This window comes from Ahaetulla prasina, chromosome 1 (assembly GCF_028640845.1).
Source record: "Ahaetulla prasina isolate Xishuangbanna chromosome 1, ASM2864084v1, whole genome shotgun sequence".
Taxonomy (NCBI): Eukaryota; Metazoa; Chordata; class Lepidosauria; order Squamata; family Colubridae; genus Ahaetulla; species Ahaetulla prasina.
Window position 1 is genome coordinate 103,156,511 of NC_080539.1, and position 22,565 is coordinate 103,179,075.

Sequence of the window (22,565 nt, forward strand, 5' to 3'; positions counted from 1 at the left end):
CATTACCTGTTTCTAAGCTCAACAACTATTGCCTAGGCCAGTGATGGCAAATCTTTTTGCCATCGTGTTCCAAAAGCGGGGGGGAGCGGGGGGTGGTGTTGCATGTGCGCGTGCCCACACCCATAATTCTATGCGCCCCATGTATGCGCACGCAACACCCCCCCTGGTGGGACCGGAAGTTGGCAAACGGGCCATTTTTGGCCTCCGGAGGGCCTCTGGGGCGGTGAGGAAGACCGTTTTCACCACCCCAGGTTCCTAGAAAGGCTCTGAAGTTTGGGAAGAGCAAAAATCAGGCCTTCCAATTTCACCGGAAGTCAGCGAACGGTCCGTTTCCGGCCTCCAGAGGGCCTCCGGGGTGTGTGGGGAAGGCTATTTTTGCCCCCCTGGCTCCTAGAAAGGCTCTGAAGCCTGGGGAGAGCAAAAAACGGGCCTTCCAGTCCCACTGGTAGTCGGCAAATGGGCCATTTCTGGCCTCTGGAGGGCCTGCAGGGGGGTGGGGAGTGGGGAAGGCCGTTTTGGGGGCCTCAGGCTCCTAGAAAGGCTCTAGAGCCTGTGGAGAGCAAAAAATGGGCCTTCCCCACCCCAGGCCCTACAGAGGTAGGAAACAGCCTGTTTCCCTACTGCCAGTGGGCCCAGAAGTCCCGAAAATCAGCTGAGCTTGCATGCCCACCAATATGGCTATGTATGCCATATAGGGCAGATTTTTTTAAAGAGTAAATATATCCCAATCAGGCAAATAATTTTGACTAACAAGGCTGATCATCAGTCAAAGCTGCATCACTGCGAATACAGTTTACCCCTTGTTTCTGAAAGACCTAAATTAATGTCTTTGATCCACCACCAGCCTACCATAACCACAACCTTCTCTTTTTTCTCTACTTCAAAACTACTGTTTTCCAACACACATATTTAAAACTAAGAGCAAATAGATGAATTTGTGTACCTTGTTACAATGGCAAAATGAATGAAGATATTTGAAGACTTGCAAGTACCAGTAGAAATGTGTGGTAAGGAATGAAGTAAAAATGAGAAATGCTTCTGTTCTTTGTGTTATATGGAACCAAGGGGTGGGCTTGCAAGAAGAAAGAAAAGTATGGTTATCACAGAATTGGAAGGAAGATTAGAGGGCATTTAGTCAGTATAGCAAGTCCCAGCTGATCGGGAAGAAATGGGAATTTTGCAGTAACCTTCCCCTGGAGTGGGGTGAGAATGGAGATTTTACAGTATCCTTCCCCTGCCTCGCCCACCAAGCCATGCCATGTCCACCAAGCCACACCCACAGAACCGGTAGTAAAAAAAATTGAAACCCACCACTGTCCTGGACCAGTTAGGAACTTCTTCTTTGTATCCAGCCTGAACCTGCCCAGGATAGCTGGCAGCCTGGCATGGCAAATGGTCATGAGGGGCTGTGACCAGTGGCCAGGGGGAAGGAGGCATTCCATTGCAGGCACAAAAGCTAATTGAAGGAGACACAGTGGTAAGAAGGAATGAAATGAAAGATATATGGACCACAAATTCATCTCGTTGCCTTGATTTCACCTATTATGGATATCTTGTAATCATTCATTCCAGTTTCCCTGTCAAACACAGTTCATTGGTCTTTGGTACATTAATTTTCTAGTTCATTAATTTCAGACCTTTGCTTTTCACTGCATCATAAAGTCAATTTAACATTTCTGACAAATCATTTGGCTTCTTAGCTAACAACATAACATCCTCAACGTAGCATCCTCTGTATACAAAAGTATACATATTTCACATTTCCAACCATTCCCAACGATGTCATCCCAAGTAATGTTTATATAGAGCATTCATCCACAAATATATTAAACAACATTGATGGGTATCACAAAACTTTGTTTTATGGCCTGTTCAATGTCCCTAAGGATTCCATTTATCTTCATGCCTGCTTTACTTTTCCCATAAACCATACTTACTACATTCAGCATCCATCCTTTAGTTCCATACTCGTGCAACACATTCCATAATTTATTTACTTTATTATATACTTTCTCTGTATTCATTTTATTGTGTACTTAAAAAAACAACACTGTATATACAACTAACTTGAGAGCTAGTTTGGTGTAGTAGAAAAGGCACCAAACTAGAAAGTAGGAGACCGTGAGTTCTAGTCCTGCTTTAGCCATGAAAGCCAGCTGGGTGACCTTGAGTCAGTCAGTCTCTCCCAGCCCAACTCACCTCACAGGGTTGTTGTTATTGTGGGAACTGGCACTCTGGTTTTCCGGCACTCCAGCACACACATGCGCGTTGGCCAGCTGGCCTTTGGATTTCTGGCACTCCGGCATGCGTTGGCCAGCTGGCCAGTGAACTTGCGCGCACTGGAAACCAAAAGAACAACTGGCAATGGCACGTGTGCCCACAGAGAGGGCTTTGCATGCCACAGATTCTCCATCACGGGACTAGGGAGTTGCCACAAAGAAAAAGGAGTCAACTTATTTTCCAAAGCACCTGAGTGCAGGACAAGAAGCAATGGATGGAAACTAATCAAGGAGAGAAGCAATCTAGAACTAAGGAGAAATTTTCAGACAGAACAATTAATCAGTGGAACAACTTGCCTCAAGAAATTGGGAATGCTCCAACACTGGTAATTTTTAAGAAGAGATTGGACATCCATTTGTCTAAAATGATATAGCTGTGATGGCGAACCTATGGCACGTTTGCCAGAAGTGGCACGCAGAGCTATCTCTCCGGGCACATGAGCCATCACCCATTACTGTTCCAGGTTCTGGCATGCCGACCAGCTGGTCTTCACATGCACAGGAGTGTCGGAAACCAGGAGATCATCTTCCTGGTGCGCGCATGGCCACCAGGCAGCTGCTCTTCCGATTTCTATTGCACACACACACACTGGCTTTGTGTGCGCCAAAAACCGGAAGACCAGGTGGCCGGTGGCCACGCGCGCTCCTATTTTGGCACTCGGTGCCAAAAAGGTTCGCCAACACTGTGATATAGGATTACCTGCCTGATCAGGGGGTTGGACTAGAAGACCTCCAAGGTCCCTTCTAAATCTGCTTTCTATTCTAAATAACTTTCTTACATTTAGAAATTTCTCAATGAATTTCTGAAAAATAGAAGCCTGATAGACCATTCTCTTTGTAGTATAAAGCAAGCTGTGTTGTGCTATGTGTACCCAATTTTGCTCATTTGCCAAAGTTTCAGGAATAATTCTATTAAATGCCTTCTGAGGCATGCTTAACGAAGTAGGCCCCATAATGTTTTTTGCATTCATTTGTGCTACTTTCCCCTTTACGCAGGACAGTAATAAAAACTGTCAGGTATCGGCAAGGACTAGCACGTATGTGCGAGGGAAACTTTACCTTTTTATATTTTTATATTTTATATAATAAAATTTATTTTATAATATATATTTTATATATATATATATATTATATTTTATATATATTTATATTTTATATTTTATATATTTTATATAAAAATATTTTATATTTTTTATATTTTGCATATGCACCAAGACAAATTCCTTGTGTGTCCAATCACACTTGGCCAATAAAAATTCTATTCTATTCTATTCTATTCTATTCTATTCTATTCTATTCTATTCTATTCTATTCTATTCTATTCTACCTTTTTATACTTGAATCAGGCACAGATGCAATATTTACAGACTTGCACAAACACTCCTTATACTAAATCTCGTTGACATATCACTGTCATTCCTTCCAGCACATTGTACTCTCAGTTGGTTTCATCTTTTGATAAAATAGGCCAAAGTGATCCCATTTTGAGGCTACAACAAAATCTGAATAATCAGTTGTGATGGTAGAAAAGCTGATACGATGACTGAATTAGCCAAGCCATTATTAGATGTTTTCTATCTGAGAATTAATAATTTGTTATTGCACTAGACTTTGTATCAGCCCCAAGGGATATGCAAATAGGCATGGAACTCTATAATCCAAAGCATGCTAAATGCTGAAAAAATGGTTTGCTGGAAGACCACTTAATGTGTACTCTTTCACTTTGCTACCTGGCTGTTTTATGCAATAATTCATGATAAGTTTGGCAAACCTTGTGGGGAGGGCTGATGGAGTATATATGAAGAGCGAGTGCAATTTTTTGCTGATTTGCTTGGAATTAATAAAGCTTTGATAGACTTTAGGAAAAACCCTTCCATACTTCCACCTCTCACAATACTTGACAACACAGTATCAACAGTAGAAACCTTCAAATTTCTAGGTTCTATCATATCGCAAGATCTCAAATGGACAGCTAACATCAAAAACATCATTAAAAAAGGACAACAAAGAATGTTCATTCTGCGCCAACTCAGTAAGCTCAAACTGCCCAAGGAGCTGCTGATCCAGTTCTACAGAGGAATTATTGAGTCTGTCATTTGCACCTCTATAACTGTCTGGTTCGGTTCTGCAACCCAACAAGAAAAACACAGACTTCAGAGGATAATTAGAACTGCAGAAAAAATAATTGCTACCAACTTGCCTTCCATTGAGGACCTGTATACTGCACGAATAAAGAAGAGGGCCGTGAAAATATTTGCAGATCCCTCGCATCCTGGACATAAACTGTTTCAACTCCTACCCTCAAAACGACGCTATAGAGCACTGCACACCAGAACAACTAGACACAAGAACAGTTTTTTCCCGAAGGCCATCACTCTGCTAAACAAATAATTCCCTCAACACTGTCAGACTATTTACTGAATCTGCACTACTATTAATCGTTTCATAGTTCCCATCACCAATCTCTTTCCACTTATGACTGTATGACTATAACTTGTTGCTGGCAATCCTTATGATTTATATTGATATATTGACCATCAATTGTGTTGTAAATGTTGTACCTTGATGAAGGTATCTTTTCTTTTATGTACACTGAGAGCATATGCACCAAGACAAATTCCTTGTGTGTCCAATCACACTTGGCCAATAAAAAATTCTATTCTATTCTATTCTATTCTATTCTATTCTATTCTATTCTATTCTATTCTATTCTATTCTATTCTATTCTAAAGTCGCTGTATGTTGTGTATTGTCCATATTTTCTCATTGCAAGAGATCTGGTTACTTCCTCCCTAGAAGGCAGCCTTTCCATTGTTCCAGGTAGATAAAAGTTGTTAACCTGGTGATAAAAGACATACAGTCCAAGCCATACATCTTTTGTGCATGCATGCGATCCTAATAAAGTAAAAAGGGGCAGGCCACATTTTGTCACACCAAAGTCATCCAAAGCACCCTGGGGCCAGATTCTGATGATCACAAATTTCCACTCTTTTGATTTGGGAAAATGCATGAAAATTAGAATATTGTCTTCCATTTTAAAATGAAACAAGCAAACCTAGTCACATCTACTTTGTGGCTCTCAGTCAAGCTCCCAAATGGTACATGTAGAGTAAATAAGCTTACAACTCAGGACTGCAAAACTCTGGACAATCACTGGATAGCAAAAAAAGAACTAGAATTTTCTGTCTTCTGGACTTTTGGAGCCTAGGTGTGATAGCTTTTGCTTATTTTCACCTCTCCCAATTTTGTACTCTCCCACTGAGTTGGAACTACAACTCCGAGCATGACCAATTCTGCCTAGGGGTTCTGGGAATTATAGCTCCAGAAGAAGCTATAATTCCCAGAACCAGTTAAGAAAACTGCCCTATGCCTCTCACAGGATGTTGGAAACCATGAAATCCCTATCACTGGATGTTTCCTAGAGGCCCATTTATGTTGCTAAGAAGGATTAGGGATATATAGTAAAATCTGATGTCACATAGTCATGCAACATAAGACGCTACACCTTTTCTGCTAATTCAGTTCTTAGTTGTCACTGGAGAATATATGACTATTCAAAATTAGAACTTTTTTGCTTTGCAGTAAAGATCACTTCACAGTACCAGATGCCCAGATGGGTCTTTTTTAACTGGATTTTGCTGTTCAGACTCGTAGAGCTAAGCAGTGAGAAATCTCAACAATTTATTCAATATCTTGTTTTTAAAGACTGGGACTAGTTATTCACCAAAAACGCGCTCTTAACTTTCAGTGCTGTTTGTGGCGAAATACTACTGCCATGAAAAGATTAAATACTAATGGCAATGGCATATAATCTGTATTTATCTTAATTAGTAGCTGACAAAGAAGGAGGAGACATTTTAGAGATTCTAAAATGAGCATAGTCCCAACCCTTTTCTTTCCAGATCAACTGGTTGTTGTAGTGACTTGCTCATAGAAATTTAGGTGGAGTTTTCTTTAGGGCCTGCTTGGATCACAAAGCTGCGCTCTCCTCTCTGCTTTCCTTTCTTTCTTTTTCTCTTTTCCAGTCACGCACATTTTATTTACCCTCTGGTTTTTTCCCCCCAGACTACCAAAGCCATTGCAGGAAGACCTTTTTGTTTAATATTTAAAGTGATTGGAAAAGACCCAACAGCAAGATGGTTCAGTATGGTCTGGATTATACCCGCTGCAGATGGATCTTGCCCCTTCTGCTGGGCTTAGCAATGATCTTTGGCATCATTTCACTAGCTGGTTGGGGCTGGGTAACCTCACAAACTTTTCCATTTGTGAGTGAAGGGTCGTTATGGAAGTTATGTTCTTTGGAAGATGATTGGCGATGTACGTCTCTCATGGATTTTGGTAAGGATCTCAGTGATGGTGACACTATAAGGCAATTGTGTGTGTGTGTGTGTATGTGACACAAATTACACTAAGGATTTAGGGGCATTATATGCTTTATAACATTTTTGCACATGTAACTCCAAGTAGTTCTTCTCACTGTTATCACGGCTTCAATTTTTTCCTCCAAATTAGAAATGCTTAGTAATGTATTCTTTTTTTTAAAAAAAGAAGGAATTGATTTTCAGACAGCATAATTGTGCAGGTAGATGCTATAAAGACATACCTTCCTTTTTTCTGCTTTATTTGTACTCTTAGGTTAGGGAATTTGTAGCTGTTATTCTTGTCTTGGTCAGTAGAAAACATAGCAATTTAAAATTTCGAAAATGATGGTTTTGATTTTTTTTTTTTATTGGTGCCAGTCTTAAAGTCTAAGAAATTATTTGGGTGGATGTATACAGTGACATAATAGGGTTAAATGATTATACCCAATGGATTTGTGTAGTGTTCAGTATTTCTGAATGTACTGATATCAATGTTTCCAGCAAACACATTTTGGAAGCATATTAAATATGTTTTTTTCTCTTTGGAGATAGTGTTATGTCATGAACACTTTTATTTTCTGGCTGCTCTTCGGAACAAAATATTTGAAGGCTGCATTGGTTATATAGGGTGCAAGCCAAATAAATTGAAATGAAGGATTTAAAAAAAGCAATGAAGGGTTTAAAATGCTGTCAGTGAAAGATATTCTGTTTATACTATGTAATAAGATTCAATCATTTTTGTGTAATAAGTTTCAATCGTTTTTATAGAGTCAGTTATATTGTCATGAGTAGAAAACGTAAAATCCTCTGAGGATTCCTTAAGTAGTTTGTTTATTTTAGATTTGTGGGTGAAATCTGAGGAATATATCCAAGAATGTTTAAAATGCCATTCCAAGCAAAAATGCTGCACAAATAAAAGTGGCATATTTATCTTGTATGCCGTGTACTCTTTTCAAAAAGCCATGGAACATATCTTTTGAATTTGGATCTCTAAAATCCCAATTAGCCCCAACCGTTCATTGCCCACACCTTTTCAATATGATGAAGATTTCTACTCTTTTACAAATGCTTTTATAAATTCTGGCTGACTATTCTTAAGAAACATTTAATATGCCAGGATCTTTCCTGGATTTAATCTGTATTATATAAGCATCTCGACTGAAACAAATAAATAAAAGAACGCTCCTAAGTGTTTAGATGGTTAAGGTTTAGATTCTGTTACATTCCTTTCTCTGCTGCGTTCTCAAGTTATTCCTGCTTTCATTGTATTTTCGGTCCAAAGAGATCGATGTCACTGTGATTGTCAATTCTGCACTAATGGCAAGACATGAGAGATTTTATGAGAACCAGAATTAATTTGGTTATGTGTCCCACAGTCATTCCTGTTCAACAGGTTATTGAAATATTAAAATAATCCAGAAAGCCTTACTTAATAGAGACAAAGATATGATGCCTAACAGCAAAAGTAGCGATCCCTTTATCAGATCTATTTGCTTGGAAAAAAACGAATGCCTACCACTGGCTTACTCTAAAACTGTAGCTGCTTTAAAATCAAAGAACCTGTTCCATGAAATAATTATCTCCTCCCTTTGGCAGATAAAACTATATGGATGTAATAATTGGCGTTCGGAAAGCATTTTGAGCCATTTGATTTAGTTTAGCAGATCATGGAAATCCAGCTATTATGTTTGGTAAGCCATGGCAAATGCCTTACTGCTATATATGAACCCATCCAATTGTGGTTTATTTGATAAACCATTATTACAAAAAACACGGATAAATGGATGTGCTATGTATACCCTACCATATCTTCTTCAATGACTGAATGGTATTTCAGAGCTGTATCTTGCCAGGACAAGGCATCAAAGGATGGAACCATTGTTTTCTGTTTTTATTTCCAGCTTGGGGCAGAGGTGCAGCTGGTACCTTCTTAGTTGGATTTGTACTCGTCTGCATCTGCTTTGCCTTGTCCATCATCGCCTTTGCCATCCCGACACTTCGCTTCAACTTCATTAGAGGCATAGGAGGCTTGTGTTTTGTCGCTGGTAAGGCTACGTATCCAAAGCAAAAGAAGTATGGGTAGAATATTGTAGAATATGGCAGAGCAGATTTGGTTTGGAGAGACACTAGTGGTAAAGAACATGCTTTGCTCCCAGTTAACCCTTAACCTCTTTACCTAAAAATGGTCTCACATCACAAGGCTGGAGCTTATGATGCTGCCAAATACTGGACTGCATAAATCATCTGTCTGACGGTATAAGACAGTTTAATTTAACCACAATATTACAGAGATTGGGCAAATAAAATACAAACTACCATAGGAGTAGTATGCTGACAGGGCTTATAATTCTCCCAATTAATTTAAAAACATACAATCCATCCTGTTCTCTTACTGTTTTCATGTGTTAGTAACTAATCTTTAATCTTTTTGGTTTTTTTGCAGCCATATTCTCATTAATGGGCCTTGTCATCTATGCTGTAATGATTTCAACGCGTGTGGCCTTCCCAGTAAATACTGTGCATGTGTTTGACTGGAGCTACGGATTTGGGTGGACCATGTGTATCATGTCAATAGGTCTTGGATTCTTCTTTTGTTGTCTCCCCCTCTATGAAGATCATATTTTGGGAAACGTCAAACCTGAATTTTATTAAAATCTCCATTAAAGAGCAGCAGGGTCATCATAGGGTAGTCCCTGACTGTTTGGGGTCCAAAGAAGCATACAGACGTACCTACCAGCTCAAGTCCAATATGCAAGAATATTAGAATATATAGAGGTTTAGCAGCTCAAAAAAAAAAAGTATGAACAAGAATTGCTCTCAATTCTTGTTAATGTGGATTTGTTATTTTTTTTAAAAAAAAACTTTTTTTACCATTAGTTTTTACAGGGAAATAATAACTGAACTGTCTTAATTGAACATTCACCAATTTACAGTGTTTGTTTATAATCAGTATTGACTTCCTCCTGTGGCCCCCACTATTCTGCAAGCTGCTCCCAATCTTTTGGGGGGGTACACTTTTAGGGGCAGGGGTTCAAAAGCCTGCAGAGGGTAAGATGAATTGATGACAACAGCTATTCTGCTTCATTCCTTAGTGTGAAAGAAATCCTGCTAAAGCCTGTTTATATTCAATCCACTAGACAGACATACCACCAGGAAAACAAATGTTTTTAAAAAAGACCTTTCTTGATTGCATTATTACTAATATGTATAAGCTTGTCTTCTCCAATATGTCAACTGCAGATGTGTTGGGATTGCAACTCTCAGAATTAGATGTTTAATTATGGTGACTGAAAATTTTTGGAATCTGTGTTGTTGTTCTAATGAAACATCAATATTGAAGCACATGCTTTGTTTGCAAAACAAAATTTCCAAATTTAGGCTATAAGCTCTTTATTAAAAAGAATGAAGCCAACATGGAAAACTTTTATGTACCTGAAAGCATTATTAGCCAGAACAGACTGCATGAACTGCACAAATTGTTTAGTTAGGAAGAGGTTGGGAGGAAATTATGTTCCCACTCTAACTGAGAACACCTGAACACCAGCCTAATTTCTCTAGGTTTTAACAAAAATATTTGGCCTGCACATTTTAAAGGCAACTCTATTACATTCCAAACTTGTTTACCATAAACAATAATCTCTTATTAAATGTCCTCAGATCTGCAAACTGACCTTCAGAAGAGTTTGCTGAAGTTCCAGTTGTACTTTTGTATTAGCATATATTAGTTTTGCCTACTTGTTTTAAAGTGTAAATACATAGCCTTTTGTAATGCATGGATGCATAATTGCCAAAATATGTTCATTATTTTTTTACGGAGTCAATTCTTTTGTAATATTTTGTTTATCTTCAGTTGACGAAAGCAACACAATCCATCATAACACTGAAAGCAATGGTGCTGCATAGGCGTAGAGAAGTCAGAAAATGTACATATATACATTATCTATTATACTAAGGGTCAGCTGGTACTCATTTCTTTTGCCATATATTCTGACCTCTTACAGCAAGTGTGAGCAACTATGGCAACTTTATGACTTGTGGACTTCAGCTCCCAGAATTCCCATGGCTTAGGGCCCGGGTACTTACGGGACCGCCTGCTGTTACCTTATGCCTCCCACCGACCCGTACGCTCACACAGAGAGGGTCTTCTCAGGGTGCCGTCCGCCAAACAATGTCGGCTGGCGGCCCCCAGGGGAAGGTCCTTCTCTGTTGGAGCACCTACCCTCTGGAACGAACTTCCCCCTGCTTTGCGGCAATCTGACCTTCGGACCTTTCGCCGGGAATTAAAAACTTATTTATTTATCCAAGCGGGACTGGCTTGATTTTTAAATTTTTAAATTTCTGAATTTTTAATAATTTTAAATTGGAGTATTTTAGTATAGGTCAATTCGACGGTTTTAATTTTCAGCCATCTTTTGAATATGTATTTTAATTGTTATTTTAATTTTGTATATTATTGTTTTAATCTGGCTGTACACCGCCCTGAGTTCTTCGGGGGAAGGGCGGTATAAAAATCTAAATAATAAATAAATAAATAAATAAAAATTCCTCAGCCAACTGGCTTAAAGTCCAGTTAAAGTCCACAGGTCATAAAGTCGCCATAGTTACCCACCCCTGTCCTATAAGTTTGTTTCTTAATTCAAACCTTATTCCCAAGTAAAAATACATAAAGCTGTCATCTTAGATTGTAAAATGTAGGAATTGTGTAGCTTCCATGTTCTGCATAGTGTTCAAGGTTTAATTAAAAGTTAAATCAATAGCTACAGTGGCAAGTTGAACTCAAAACCATCTATTGTGCTTTGGCATAATTTTCCATGTTTCTTAATTGCATGCTCAAAAGGATGTGATATTATTAAAATTAGTTAATAAAACATTTTTGTCTGTTGCTTAATGAGTAAAAGAATTTGTAGGGTTGGTATTAAATTCTATTAAATGGCTTAAAAATAAAAGTAAACAACACAAACAAGTATGTGAACATATTGCCCTGATCAAATGACAGATGCAAATTTGTTGAAAATTGAGAAAATGAATTAGCACGCAGAAGCTATAATTACTGTTAAAAATTCAGCCATTGCAAAAATGTTTCAGTATATTGGACATTTCCCTAGCAGAACTCTAAACATTGACTGCTGAAGGCAAGATTGCAAAACCTGTGGGCCTTCATGGGAATTGAATTTTAACAGCTTAAAAGTAGCTCAGACCTGGGATCCCCCCTTCCCTTAGGAGATGAATAAAGAACAATTTAAAGCAGTAAAGAAGTACCTTTTGGCAAAACTCAGTATTGTTGCCAGTACTACCGATATTGGAAAATTAAGGGAAGGTGAATATTATTTCAAGGAGGGACCCCAAAAACAGGTTGTTGGTAGTTGCATTCACTCTGTAAATCCTGATCCTAGTTTCTTAAATCGATTTATATCCTACAGGTAGATGAAGATTAGTTCTTTCTAAAGAACTAATTTTGCCCAATATCAATAGAAACTGGATGGTTGGCTGTACTTAAATCTAGCCATCAAAACCTTTGTTGTCCCATAAGCTGCAGAAAAATGAAATTGAAAACGTTGACAATGTCTTTTCTGAGAAGAATCAAGGTCTGTAGGTATTCCTTTTAACTGCATTGCAACCAAGCCCAACCTGTTCATTTCTTCAGCCTGTGAATTGCAGACTCTAACCCTGGAAACTATGCAGAGGATTTACAGTCTGCACTTAATCTCTACTGGGGAGAATGTGTCCACCCAACAGGTTGCCTAATGACAGGGTTCAATAATGGGAATTTAAAAGCCTTAGGTCTTGAGCCTAGGAAAAGCCTTAGGTCTTGAGCCTAGGAAACAAAATATGCTAGCAAATAACCTACAGGATGAAACAATGATGGTTTTTTGTTTGGAAAAAATACACAGCTTGGCTGTAGGATATATGTGTATGCAAAGAGCGCAGGGGCCTTGAAGGAAAAACAGTAAGGGACACAATAGGACTAGGCTCTATATATTTAACGTATCTAGAGGATTCCAAGAAACATTTTCCTCCTAGGAACTGGTAAACACACAAGGCATAGCAAAGAGTAGCTTCTGCAGGATCTTACTGCTTTCATCAGAATTACGGAGTAAGTCAGCAGTGGGAAGAGAAACAGAAGTTTTTTTCCTCTGATGAGTGACATAGAACTGGCTCAATAGCACTTCAGTCTGGTCTAGCTCATCACTTGCAAGTCAGACAATAAGGGATATGAGCAGCTAGAACGATTTCCATGGTCCTTTTGTTTTTCCTAATGTACCCACACTTTTCAGCAGCATCGCACATGCTAATGTGACAGTGATGATTAGACAGAGTAGGCCTTGAAGAGTGGGAGTTTCTTTCCAGTTGAGTTGAGCCATGGCAGCACCACCCTTTGGGTGAGTAGCACTCCATAGTTATGTAGATCTCAGAAGACAAATCACTGCAGAACAATTAGGGGTACATAATACTTTGAAGTCATATTTATATGATCATATATGACAAATATAGTACTATATTTGGTGATCATATAAATACGACTTCAAAGTATTATGTACAAAGTCACTGACAGAAAGTTGCATTGTACAAAAGATGAAAATACGATCAGCTTGGTTTAAATCCACTGGAAGTTCAATCTGACTAAACTTAAAAACATCCCCTGTTTTATAGGCACACATGGACATAATTTTAGAACAGTGTGTTATAATTGAAATGCCATTTCTCTTCATATTATCTCTGAGGTAACTGGAGTGGGATAGAATAAAATTGTCTAAACTAGGATTAATAATGAAAAGCCATTATTTCACCAATTAAATTTCAGATAATTATTTTGAAAGTAAAAGAAATAAACACCGATAACACCTCCTCCTGGGATAATAGTGCTTTGCAGAGAAAGACATTAGAACTTTTTAAAATAAAAAAGATAGATAAAACAAATCAAGTGTCCTACAGTATAGAGCAATAAAGAAGGGAGAGATACTGTAAGCTGGGATGGGTTTTTCTATGTGAACAAAGTGGTGTGATGTATCTGCCCAGGCATGCATGTCAGCTCTCCCATAGACACTCCTAAGGTGTGGCATTTATTCATCTAAAGCCTGAGCCAAATGAAACACAATTCAATTTTTGTACCATGTAACCAGTCAGAAAAGTTGCATTTGTGAAGCTGTAGCTTACAGACACAGTACTGTATTAAAAAGGCTGTTAAACTTAGACAGTTACAACTAGGAGTGGGTTTAGTTAGGTCTAGATGTGAGTGTCAAATGGAGAAAAGCAGTAAAATTTCATGAGGAGAAATTCAGCCCTAGGGGTGCTGAAGTCATTTCTTTCTTTCCTTCCTTGGCTAACCAGGATCTTAAGGCACCAAGATGAAACATGAGCAGAACAAGGGTGGGAAGAAGGATTGATCAGGACTGAGATAAAGAAGAGGATAATGCAGAAAAGAAACATGAGGGTTGACTAAAGACTTACATAAGAGAACTATGCTGTAGTACATTCTATTGCAATCTACCTTGCTACAGTACACTTCTCTTAGGTTCATGTACTGTATTTATTAGGGCTAACACTACACTGCATTGGAGCATATTGCATTGTGATTTAGAAGATTATAGCAGAACATATTTTCATTTGTTACCTTTTGGACAATGAAACTCTCTTGTCAGTGACAATATAATAGACTACATTTGGTGACCATGTTTATTTTTTGAGAACTTATATAACTTGGGCAATTATCTCCCCTGCCCCATTCTATTATTTCTTTTTAAAGAGTTTAGAAAATAGTGCATGGTGAAAGCTAAAGACTTGAATCAGCATAAAAAGTTTCTGGAAGAGATGTTAAAACTTGTTGTGTGCTTTTGCCTTAAGCTAGGGCTGGATGAAGCCACACCTCGGTGGATGAGACTCCCAATAAGCAACACCTTTCTACTGTGTACTTGGAAGCTATTCTCTGAAACTGCTGCGAGGCACTAAAAAAATTGCAAAGGAAGCCATGCCAGCGTAGAAATCAAAGTTTCAGGACTCTTTCCCATGATAGAACAGCAATGTTTTAGAAGCTGTGTAATTATGTACAAGAACCCCACCCTGTTTTTCGGTTAGCGAGCAAACTTTCCCAACTGGTTATTACACAAACCCATACAACATGAGTTAGATTTATTCTGGGGAGGAGGATCAGGGGGTGGGGATGGGGGTTTGAAGCTCCCTATTGGTCTAATGCAGTGTTTCTCAACCTCAGCAATTTTAAGGTGTGTGGACTTCAACTCCCAGAATTCCCCAGTCAGCATGATGACTAGAGAATTCTGGGAATTGAGGTCCACACGCCTTAAAATTGCTGAAATTGAGAAACACTGGTCTAATGTGAGGCCATGTGGGCAAGAGGAACAATAACAATAATAAAGCAGATGATAGTCATAAAACCCATCCACTTTCCTATTTCTGATTCCCCACACCATCTAATGATGGGGAAGTGTCAAAAGCCCTGGAGGTTATATATTCACAATCTGAAATAGATCAAATTCTTTGACTCTATGGATACTAGGATTAATCATAAATATGGATTCTTGATATGTTTTATATTGCAATTAACTAATTTTGTTTAAACTTAAAGTGGTGTAGACAGCCTCTTTGGTATAGTAGTTAAGGCACCAGGGTAGAAACCAGGAGACCATGAGTTCCAGTCTCACTTTGGACACAAAGCCAGTTGGATGACCTTGGGCCAGTCACTCTCTCTCAGCCCTAGGAAGGAAGGAATGGCAAACCACTTCTGAAAAACCTTGCCAAGAAAACTGCAGAGACTTTTCCAGGCAGTCTTCAAGAATTGGACACTATTGAACAGAAGACAAAAAATGGTATGAAGAAAAGAAATGATTGAAATATAAGATTACTCTAATATTCCTATAATGTGAAGGATAGGTAGGACACATCTGAATGGATATCATTATCATCATCATCGCCGCCACCAGCATCAGCATCAGCATCAGCATCAGCATCAGCATCAGCATCAAAGCTGGAGAGACCATAATGTTCTTTGCAGCTTCACAAATGCAACTATTCTGTTCTTTGGGATATCCTACTGCAGATTTATTATTTCATTCCTGCAGCAAAAGGTAATGTCTAAATCAATTGTGAGGTTGCTTTCCTCACTGAATCCTACTTTTACTGAACTACTTCTTCAAGCTCTATCTTCCATCTTTATTTCAGAGATAATGAATTTATCTGACTTCTGCACTGAACCTAGTGACTCATAGCCCTACCCACTTATGGGTGCTTGAGATGAGTAACTTTGGAGAGATGGGTGTGATTGTTATCTGGCTTTTGGGTGATTAAAATGTTTCTTGCTTACATCAGTAAAGGATAATAGCACTCAGCCTTTTAAATCGGTAAAAAAGTAGGGTCTTCTTTTCCTGTAAAGGGCCAAAAGAAGTAACAGTGTTTGCTCGCTGTTGCTGTGAGTAAGCACTGGGTTGGACTCTGGTCACTGCCAGGTAGCATATTGACAGTTGCAGATTAGTTCAACCTGAGTTACTGGTTCTTTAGCTTGAAACCACATCAGAAGGTACAATGAGACCGAAGATAAGGGTTGTTTATATATTTCTTTAACCGCCCTTTCAAAAGACTCATGGGCAACAGTAGAAAGTAAGCAATTGAAAGTATCATTCCCATTCTTTAAAACTGGCTAATAAATATTTTCTTAAACCGCTAAGGGCACCCAAATCTTTGCCAGCTATCAAATGGCTGCTTAAGGAGAATGGTTTTTAAAACACTGTGGAATGCCAGAAGTGTAGGAGCCAAACACATCCAGAGAATAGCATATTCTATAAAATGGGGCCTACTGAAAAGATGACCTGCCAGATGATCCATTCCCTCTGCTCTTTTGTGAGGCAGGCACAAAAGACTGCATACAGATGTTCCCCGTTGTGTTTGTTTTCTTGTTTTCTTACCTCTCTTTCCACAGGAAGACAGAAAGCAGATGCTTAAATCATTTAATCTCATCTAGAGCGTCAGAGATTCATTGCTAATTGAAATCTCTTAAAAGCAAAGTAATCATTAACCAGTGGTGACTGTAATAGAGAAGAGTTGTGAATCATAATATTTGTAAAGAATTTTGAGTTGCAAATGGGAGTGGTTTTAAACCATTGCTGGCCACAAAAGATGACAACCAATTATTGTAACCGGTAATTTTCTAGAAGCCACTGCACCCAACTACCCATTGGCTGAGTGCAACTGGGCAAAAAGTATCTATTGAAAGGTATAGCTAAAATAACATCCATGACATTGAAAAGGAAATGACACATAATTAAACGACATTTCATTCAGGGCAGACATGATCAGAGTAACAGCAAAAGAGGAAAGTTGGAACATGTTGTTGTCATAGAAAGTTTTTCAAAGCAGTATCAGATAAATATGACTGAAAACTGATGCAGAGTTTTATATAGCCTAGATTTATATACAATACAAAAGAAACAGATTAACTCAAAGAAGCGTTCCTTTAGATCTGAAAGAATCTACACTATCTATATGCAGCACATTCATTATAGATTCTAATCTGTTTATAAGAACTACTGTTCCCCGAGTTTCCCAAGGCAATGGGGTGTGTGTGTGTGATATCAAAGAAATTATGTTAAGCCAATCTAAATAGATATAGCCTTACTGTGCTACATTTCCATTGGAAATTAAGGGACCATTAATGAGTTTTGCGAAAGTATCATGCTGGACATTTATTTGAGGATACATACATCTTTACTCAAGTTTATTTAGCATTTATATGCTTATATAGAACAGAACCAGATAATGTTGAGTGGATTATGCATTGAATAGTGTGTTCTTTGTCATCTGAACAAATTCCACTCAATAAATCTTCATGCTGGATAACTGCCAAAGAATACCCCAAATAAATCATTATGTGCTTCATTATAGCTTCAATTGGGTTGAAACCTTTGAATGTATTTGGGAATCTCAGAACATCTCATTGTCCTCATGAGAGATTGATATATTGGTTAGGAAGCCACAGTATGGGAAGAACATGGTGCATGCGTGGGTGTTTTAAGGCAGAACTAGTGAAGTGCACAAAACGATATCCCAACTGCCCAGCTAAAGGGAAGGCAATTGGGATACAAGCTGGCTGTGATGGAAAGTAGTAAGGAGGTGGATTCCCAGGAGGGTGGAGTGGAGGAGCATTCCAGAGGAGTAAGATATTATGTGTCAGAGAAAGTGGGTGAAGACAGCCCCTCCCTAATAGTCCATACAGTATACTGTAGATGGAGATATTGTAGATGGAGAATGCTCAGTCTGTCAAGATTTTGTCTATAGGGGTGTAACAATAAAAAACTCAGCTTGATAGAATCACCATATGTTGTTCTTTAGTTTGGAGGTTGATGAGCCACAATGCGCAGTGGTTAGAATGCAGTTCGATTCTCACCGGCTCAAGGTTGACTCATCCTTCCATCCTTCTGAGGTCGGTAAAATGAGGACCCAGATTTTTGGCGGCAAATATGCTGACTCTGTAAACTGCTTAGAGAGGGCTGTAAAGCACTGTGAAGCAGTATATAAGTCTAAGTGCTATTGCTATAGCATGCAGCAGCAAAATAGGAAGGGTGCTGGAAGGGTGAATTGCCGTAACAGATTTGGGATAAATAAATGGTCTCGAGGTTAAGCGATTCTCCCCCCGCCCCTACTCCCTGTGAACTAAAATCAGTCTCAGTGTTCTCATGTAGATACCCAAATGTTTTGTGTCTAACAAAAACACATAGCTATAGATACATAAAATTGCAAAAGTATTAAGTAATAGAAGATGAGATTTTGGGCATTCCTGGAGTTTTTTTTCCCCTTTATGATATGAATTGATAATACTTTCTGCTTCAAGGAAGAGAAATCTACAGTGGGAGACCCAACAAGGCCAAGAGAAAGATTTGCTGAGCAAAGTAGCTGGTGGAAAAGACTCTAGTTTTCAAAGAGTAGGAGTCATCTCAGTGGGGACAGCTGGACAAAGGTGATGGAATCTAAGAAGCCTAGAGGAATTTTTCCTCTCCCTGTTCTCATCCCTAAATTAGAAATGAGCTCAGAAGTGAAAGCAGAGAAAAAAGATACCTGAAGGAGTCTGTTTATTCATGTCAGAAGCATCACAATTAAAGTAAGGCATACTACTGGTATAGGAAATATGACAGCCCACAACCTGTTAGATGTCAACGTCCTCTTCGAACACCATATGATATAAAACATAAAATACAAGGCTAAAATATGTGCAAATTAAACAGATCTTGCCAGTGGTGCAATTCATTTTTTTTACTACTGGTTCTGTGGGTGTGGCTTGGTGGGCATGGCAGGGGAAGGATCGTGCAAAATCTCCATTTCCACCCCACTCTGGGGCCAGCCAGAGGTGATATTTGCCGGTTCTCCGAACTACTCAAAATTTCCACTACCAGTTCTCCAGAATCTGCTGAATAACACCCTGGATCTTGACCAGAAACTAGCAACATTAATTGTGCTTTGTCGTGCTTCTATGAAGTCCTCAAGTGTAGACAGATCAGGACAAAAATGCAGGTAAACATAAGTGTTGTTATCTGCATGTCAATACGACCACAAACAGCAGAAGCAACTGGATAGCCCCATTTGTTCAGAGTATCTCTGGATCTTGTTGTACCATGTGCAGTCTATACAATGATTTCCATACTTTCCAGCTTTCGACAGACCCAGGTGCCAGCTCCTCTGTTCGTTCCATCCAGTGTTGGTTCTTTGTAGCTTTCCATAGGACAACTCTGTCTGAAGACATGAGGGAGTGAAACAGATAAGTTAGTGTGAAAAGCTCCCTTTGAAGGTATTGGTATGGAACTGAATATATATAATTTATTAAGCCAAGGCCACTGTACCAGGGTTGGCTTCCACTTACCTTTACTAACGGTTTGCAACGGGATCGTGCGCACACACTTCTGCGCATGCGCAGATTGTCAGTGATGACATCAGGGTGGGTGGGCAGAGCCTCCATCCACCATTACTATGGTTCGCAAGAACCAGACCGAACCGGGAGCAACCCACCACTGCACTGTACATATTAAATATCCCTGTAAATTGATGAGAATCATGTGTGCATTTATGGAAAATTCTTGTCTAACATAGAATAGAATAGAATAGAATTTTTATTGGCCAAGTGTGATTGGACACACAAGGAATTTGTCTTGGTGCATATGCTCTCAGTGTACATAAAAGAAAAGATACGTTCATCAAGGTACAACATTTACAACACAATTGATGGTCAATATATCAATATAAATCATAAGGATTGCCAGCAACAAGTTATAGTCATACAGTCATAAGTGGAAAGAGATTGGTGATGGGAACTATGAAACGATTAATAGTAGTGCAGATTCAGTAAATAGTCTGACAGTGTTGAGGGAATTATTTGTTTAGCAGAGTGATGGCCTTCGGGAAAAAACTGTTCTTGTGTCTAGTTGTTCTGGTGTGCAGTGCTCTATAAGCGTCGTTTTGAGGGTAGGAGTTGAAACAGTTTATGTCCAGGATGTGAGTGATCTGCAAATATTTTCACGGCCCTCTTCTTGATTCGTGCAGTATACAGGTCCTCAATGGAAGGCAGGTTGGTAGCAATTATTTTTTCTGCAGTTCTAATTATCCTCTGAAGTCTGTGTTTTTCTTGTTGGGTTGCAGAACCGAACCAGACAGTTATAGAGGTGCAAATGACAGACTCAATAATTCCTCTGTAGAATTGGATCAGCAGCTCCTTGGGCAGTTTGAGCTTACTGAGTTGGCGCAGAAAGAACATTCTTTGTTGTCCTTTTTTAATGATGTTTTTGATGTTAGCTGTCCATTTGAGATCTTGCGATATGATAGAACAGAAATTTGAAGGTTTCTACTGTTGATACTGTGTTGTCAAGTATTGTGAGAGGTGGAAGTATGGAAGGGTTTCTCCTAAGTCTACCACCATTTCTACGGTTTTGAGTGTGTTCAGTTCCAGATTGTTTTGGTTGCACCACAAGGCTAGTCGTTCGACCTCTCGTCTATATGCGGATTCATCATTGTCTCGAATGAGACCAATCACTGTTGTGTCATCTGCGAACTTCAGTAGCTTAACAGATGGATCATTGGAGATGCAGTCATTGGTATACAGAGAGAAGAGAAGTGGGGAGAGCACACAGCCTTGGGGGGCCCCTGTGCTAATTGTACATGTATTTGATGTGATCTTGCTTAGCTTCACCTGCTGCTTCCTGTTTGTTAGGAAGCTTGTGATCCACTTGATTAACATGATGGATGATCATCTGAATAACAACAAAGGCATTGTTTCCTTCTGCACAGCCTAGCAGAAAGAAATGATACACCATTCCTGTATTTTATTAAGCAAGCAACATGGATAGACAATATAAAATTAAGATATATTGTGGGATGATGTCTTTTCAGGTTGTTTGGTACTCAAGATTTCCTTGAGGAGTTCAGGAGTTATTTGGAATACTGATAGTGTTTATGATGGGGCTGTATGAAAGCTTTCAGGATGTTTAACTGTTGATGTTAGCATATTAATAAAAGAAAACCAGAAATGTCAAAGACAGAATTACACGAGAAAGAACACAAAGATGTTTGGAGATGAATATAAGTAGCACAAAGATGTGAAAGGTCAACACAATGAAAAATGAAGTAAACTGATCATACATTGATATCTTAGATATCAGCAAATTAAATTGAACTGGAATCGGACACTGTTAGTAAAGAAAAATCATATTGTTTACTACTCAAGGTACGAAAAACAAAGGACTAGCATTGCTCTCATGATTAGGAAAGATATAGCAAGGGCAGTACTTGGGTACAATGGAATCAATGATTAAATTATATTAATTAGACTTGATAAGCAACCTTTTAATTTGATGGTTATCAAAATGCTTCACCCACGAAGTAAAAGAAGGAATTTGAGGAGTTTCATGGTCAAGCCCAATCTGAAATTGACAGACAAATAAGATGTACTGCTTGTCATTGAAGACTGGAATTGAAAAAAAAATTGGGAAAAAATAAGGACAAAAATGTACTATATTTGTATAAATGTAGCTCTACATTTCTATAAATGTAATGGTACTCCAAACATGAGAATGGCTTACCAGTTTCTACCAATCATTTCTTCATTGCCAACACACTCTTCAAACCACCACAATGATGCTTTCTGTGAATTGTTGAAGGAGCTTTTATGAGGCAGACTTTGAAGGAAAAAGAGTTTAGAAATGGTTAAAGGAGACCAGGAAGAGATTGATTTCAAAAAGCAAGTGGCTTCGTAAGCTATTTTACAGCCAATTGCAAATATAAGATTTGTATGCTGAATACTGAGAGAGAAAAAGTACCATTGCTTTAAAATTGGAGGAAGAAACATCAATTACATGAGTTATGCTGAAGACACTACTGTGAGAGATGAACTTACAAATTATATACAGAGTAAGTCACAGTCAAGGAGCACAGTGAACAGATTAAATATAAACAAGACCACACTAATGGCAACAGGTGCAGCAAGTGCAGAATTGATAAGGAAGACATTGAAGTGGTAGATTGTTTAAAACTATCAATAAAAAAATTACCAGCAGTCAAGAAATACTGGCAATTAGCACTTGATATGATAGCAAGGAAGGCCTTGAAAAAGTACTCAGATGCTATAATGTCTCTATACCTACAAAGGTCAGGCCCTTGCAAGCAGGGTTTTCCTGTGACATTCTGTTAAAGTGAAATTTTGGCTTTGAAGAGCAAGTTAGAAAGAATATTGAGAATGCTTCAACCACAATAATACACGGGCAAACAATCAAAACAAACTCAAGGTAAACCGCTCTAAACTCAATTGCAGAAAATACAACTTCAGCAACAGAGTGGTCAATGTCTGGAATGCTCTACCGGACTCAGTTGTTACAGCCTCAAACCTCCAAAGCTTCAACCTCAAACTGTCTACCATGGATCTCACCCCATTCCTAAGAGG

The 22,565-nt window shown here is 38.7% G+C and overlaps 2 protein-coding genes across 2 annotated transcripts in view; one reads left to right on the forward strand and one right to left on the reverse strand.

Annotated features, from left to right (window-relative positions):
- Positions 1–6,180: 6,180 nt before the first annotated feature.
- On the forward strand, positions 6,181–11,510 carry LOC131192090 (p53 apoptosis effector related to PMP-22-like). Its single transcript, XM_058170917.1, has 3 exons — positions 6,181–6,617; positions 8,542–8,685; positions 9,084–11,510. The coding sequence occupies exons 1-3, from the start codon at positions 6,416–6,418 to the stop codon at positions 9,290–9,292; spliced, it is 555 nt and encodes a 184-aa protein (XP_058026900.1). The 5' UTR covers positions 6,181–6,415; the 3' UTR covers positions 9,293–11,510.
- A 7,187-nt stretch (positions 11,511–18,697) lies between these two features.
- TNFAIP3 (TNF alpha induced protein 3) overlaps positions 18,698–22,565 on the reverse strand; it is a 51,006-nt gene continuing 47,138 nt past the window's right edge. The window contains exon 11 of the mRNA XM_058170938.1: positions 18,698–19,372. The gene's annotated coding sequence lies outside the window, so the exon portion shown is untranslated. The remainder of the gene's footprint in view (positions 19,373–22,565) is intronic.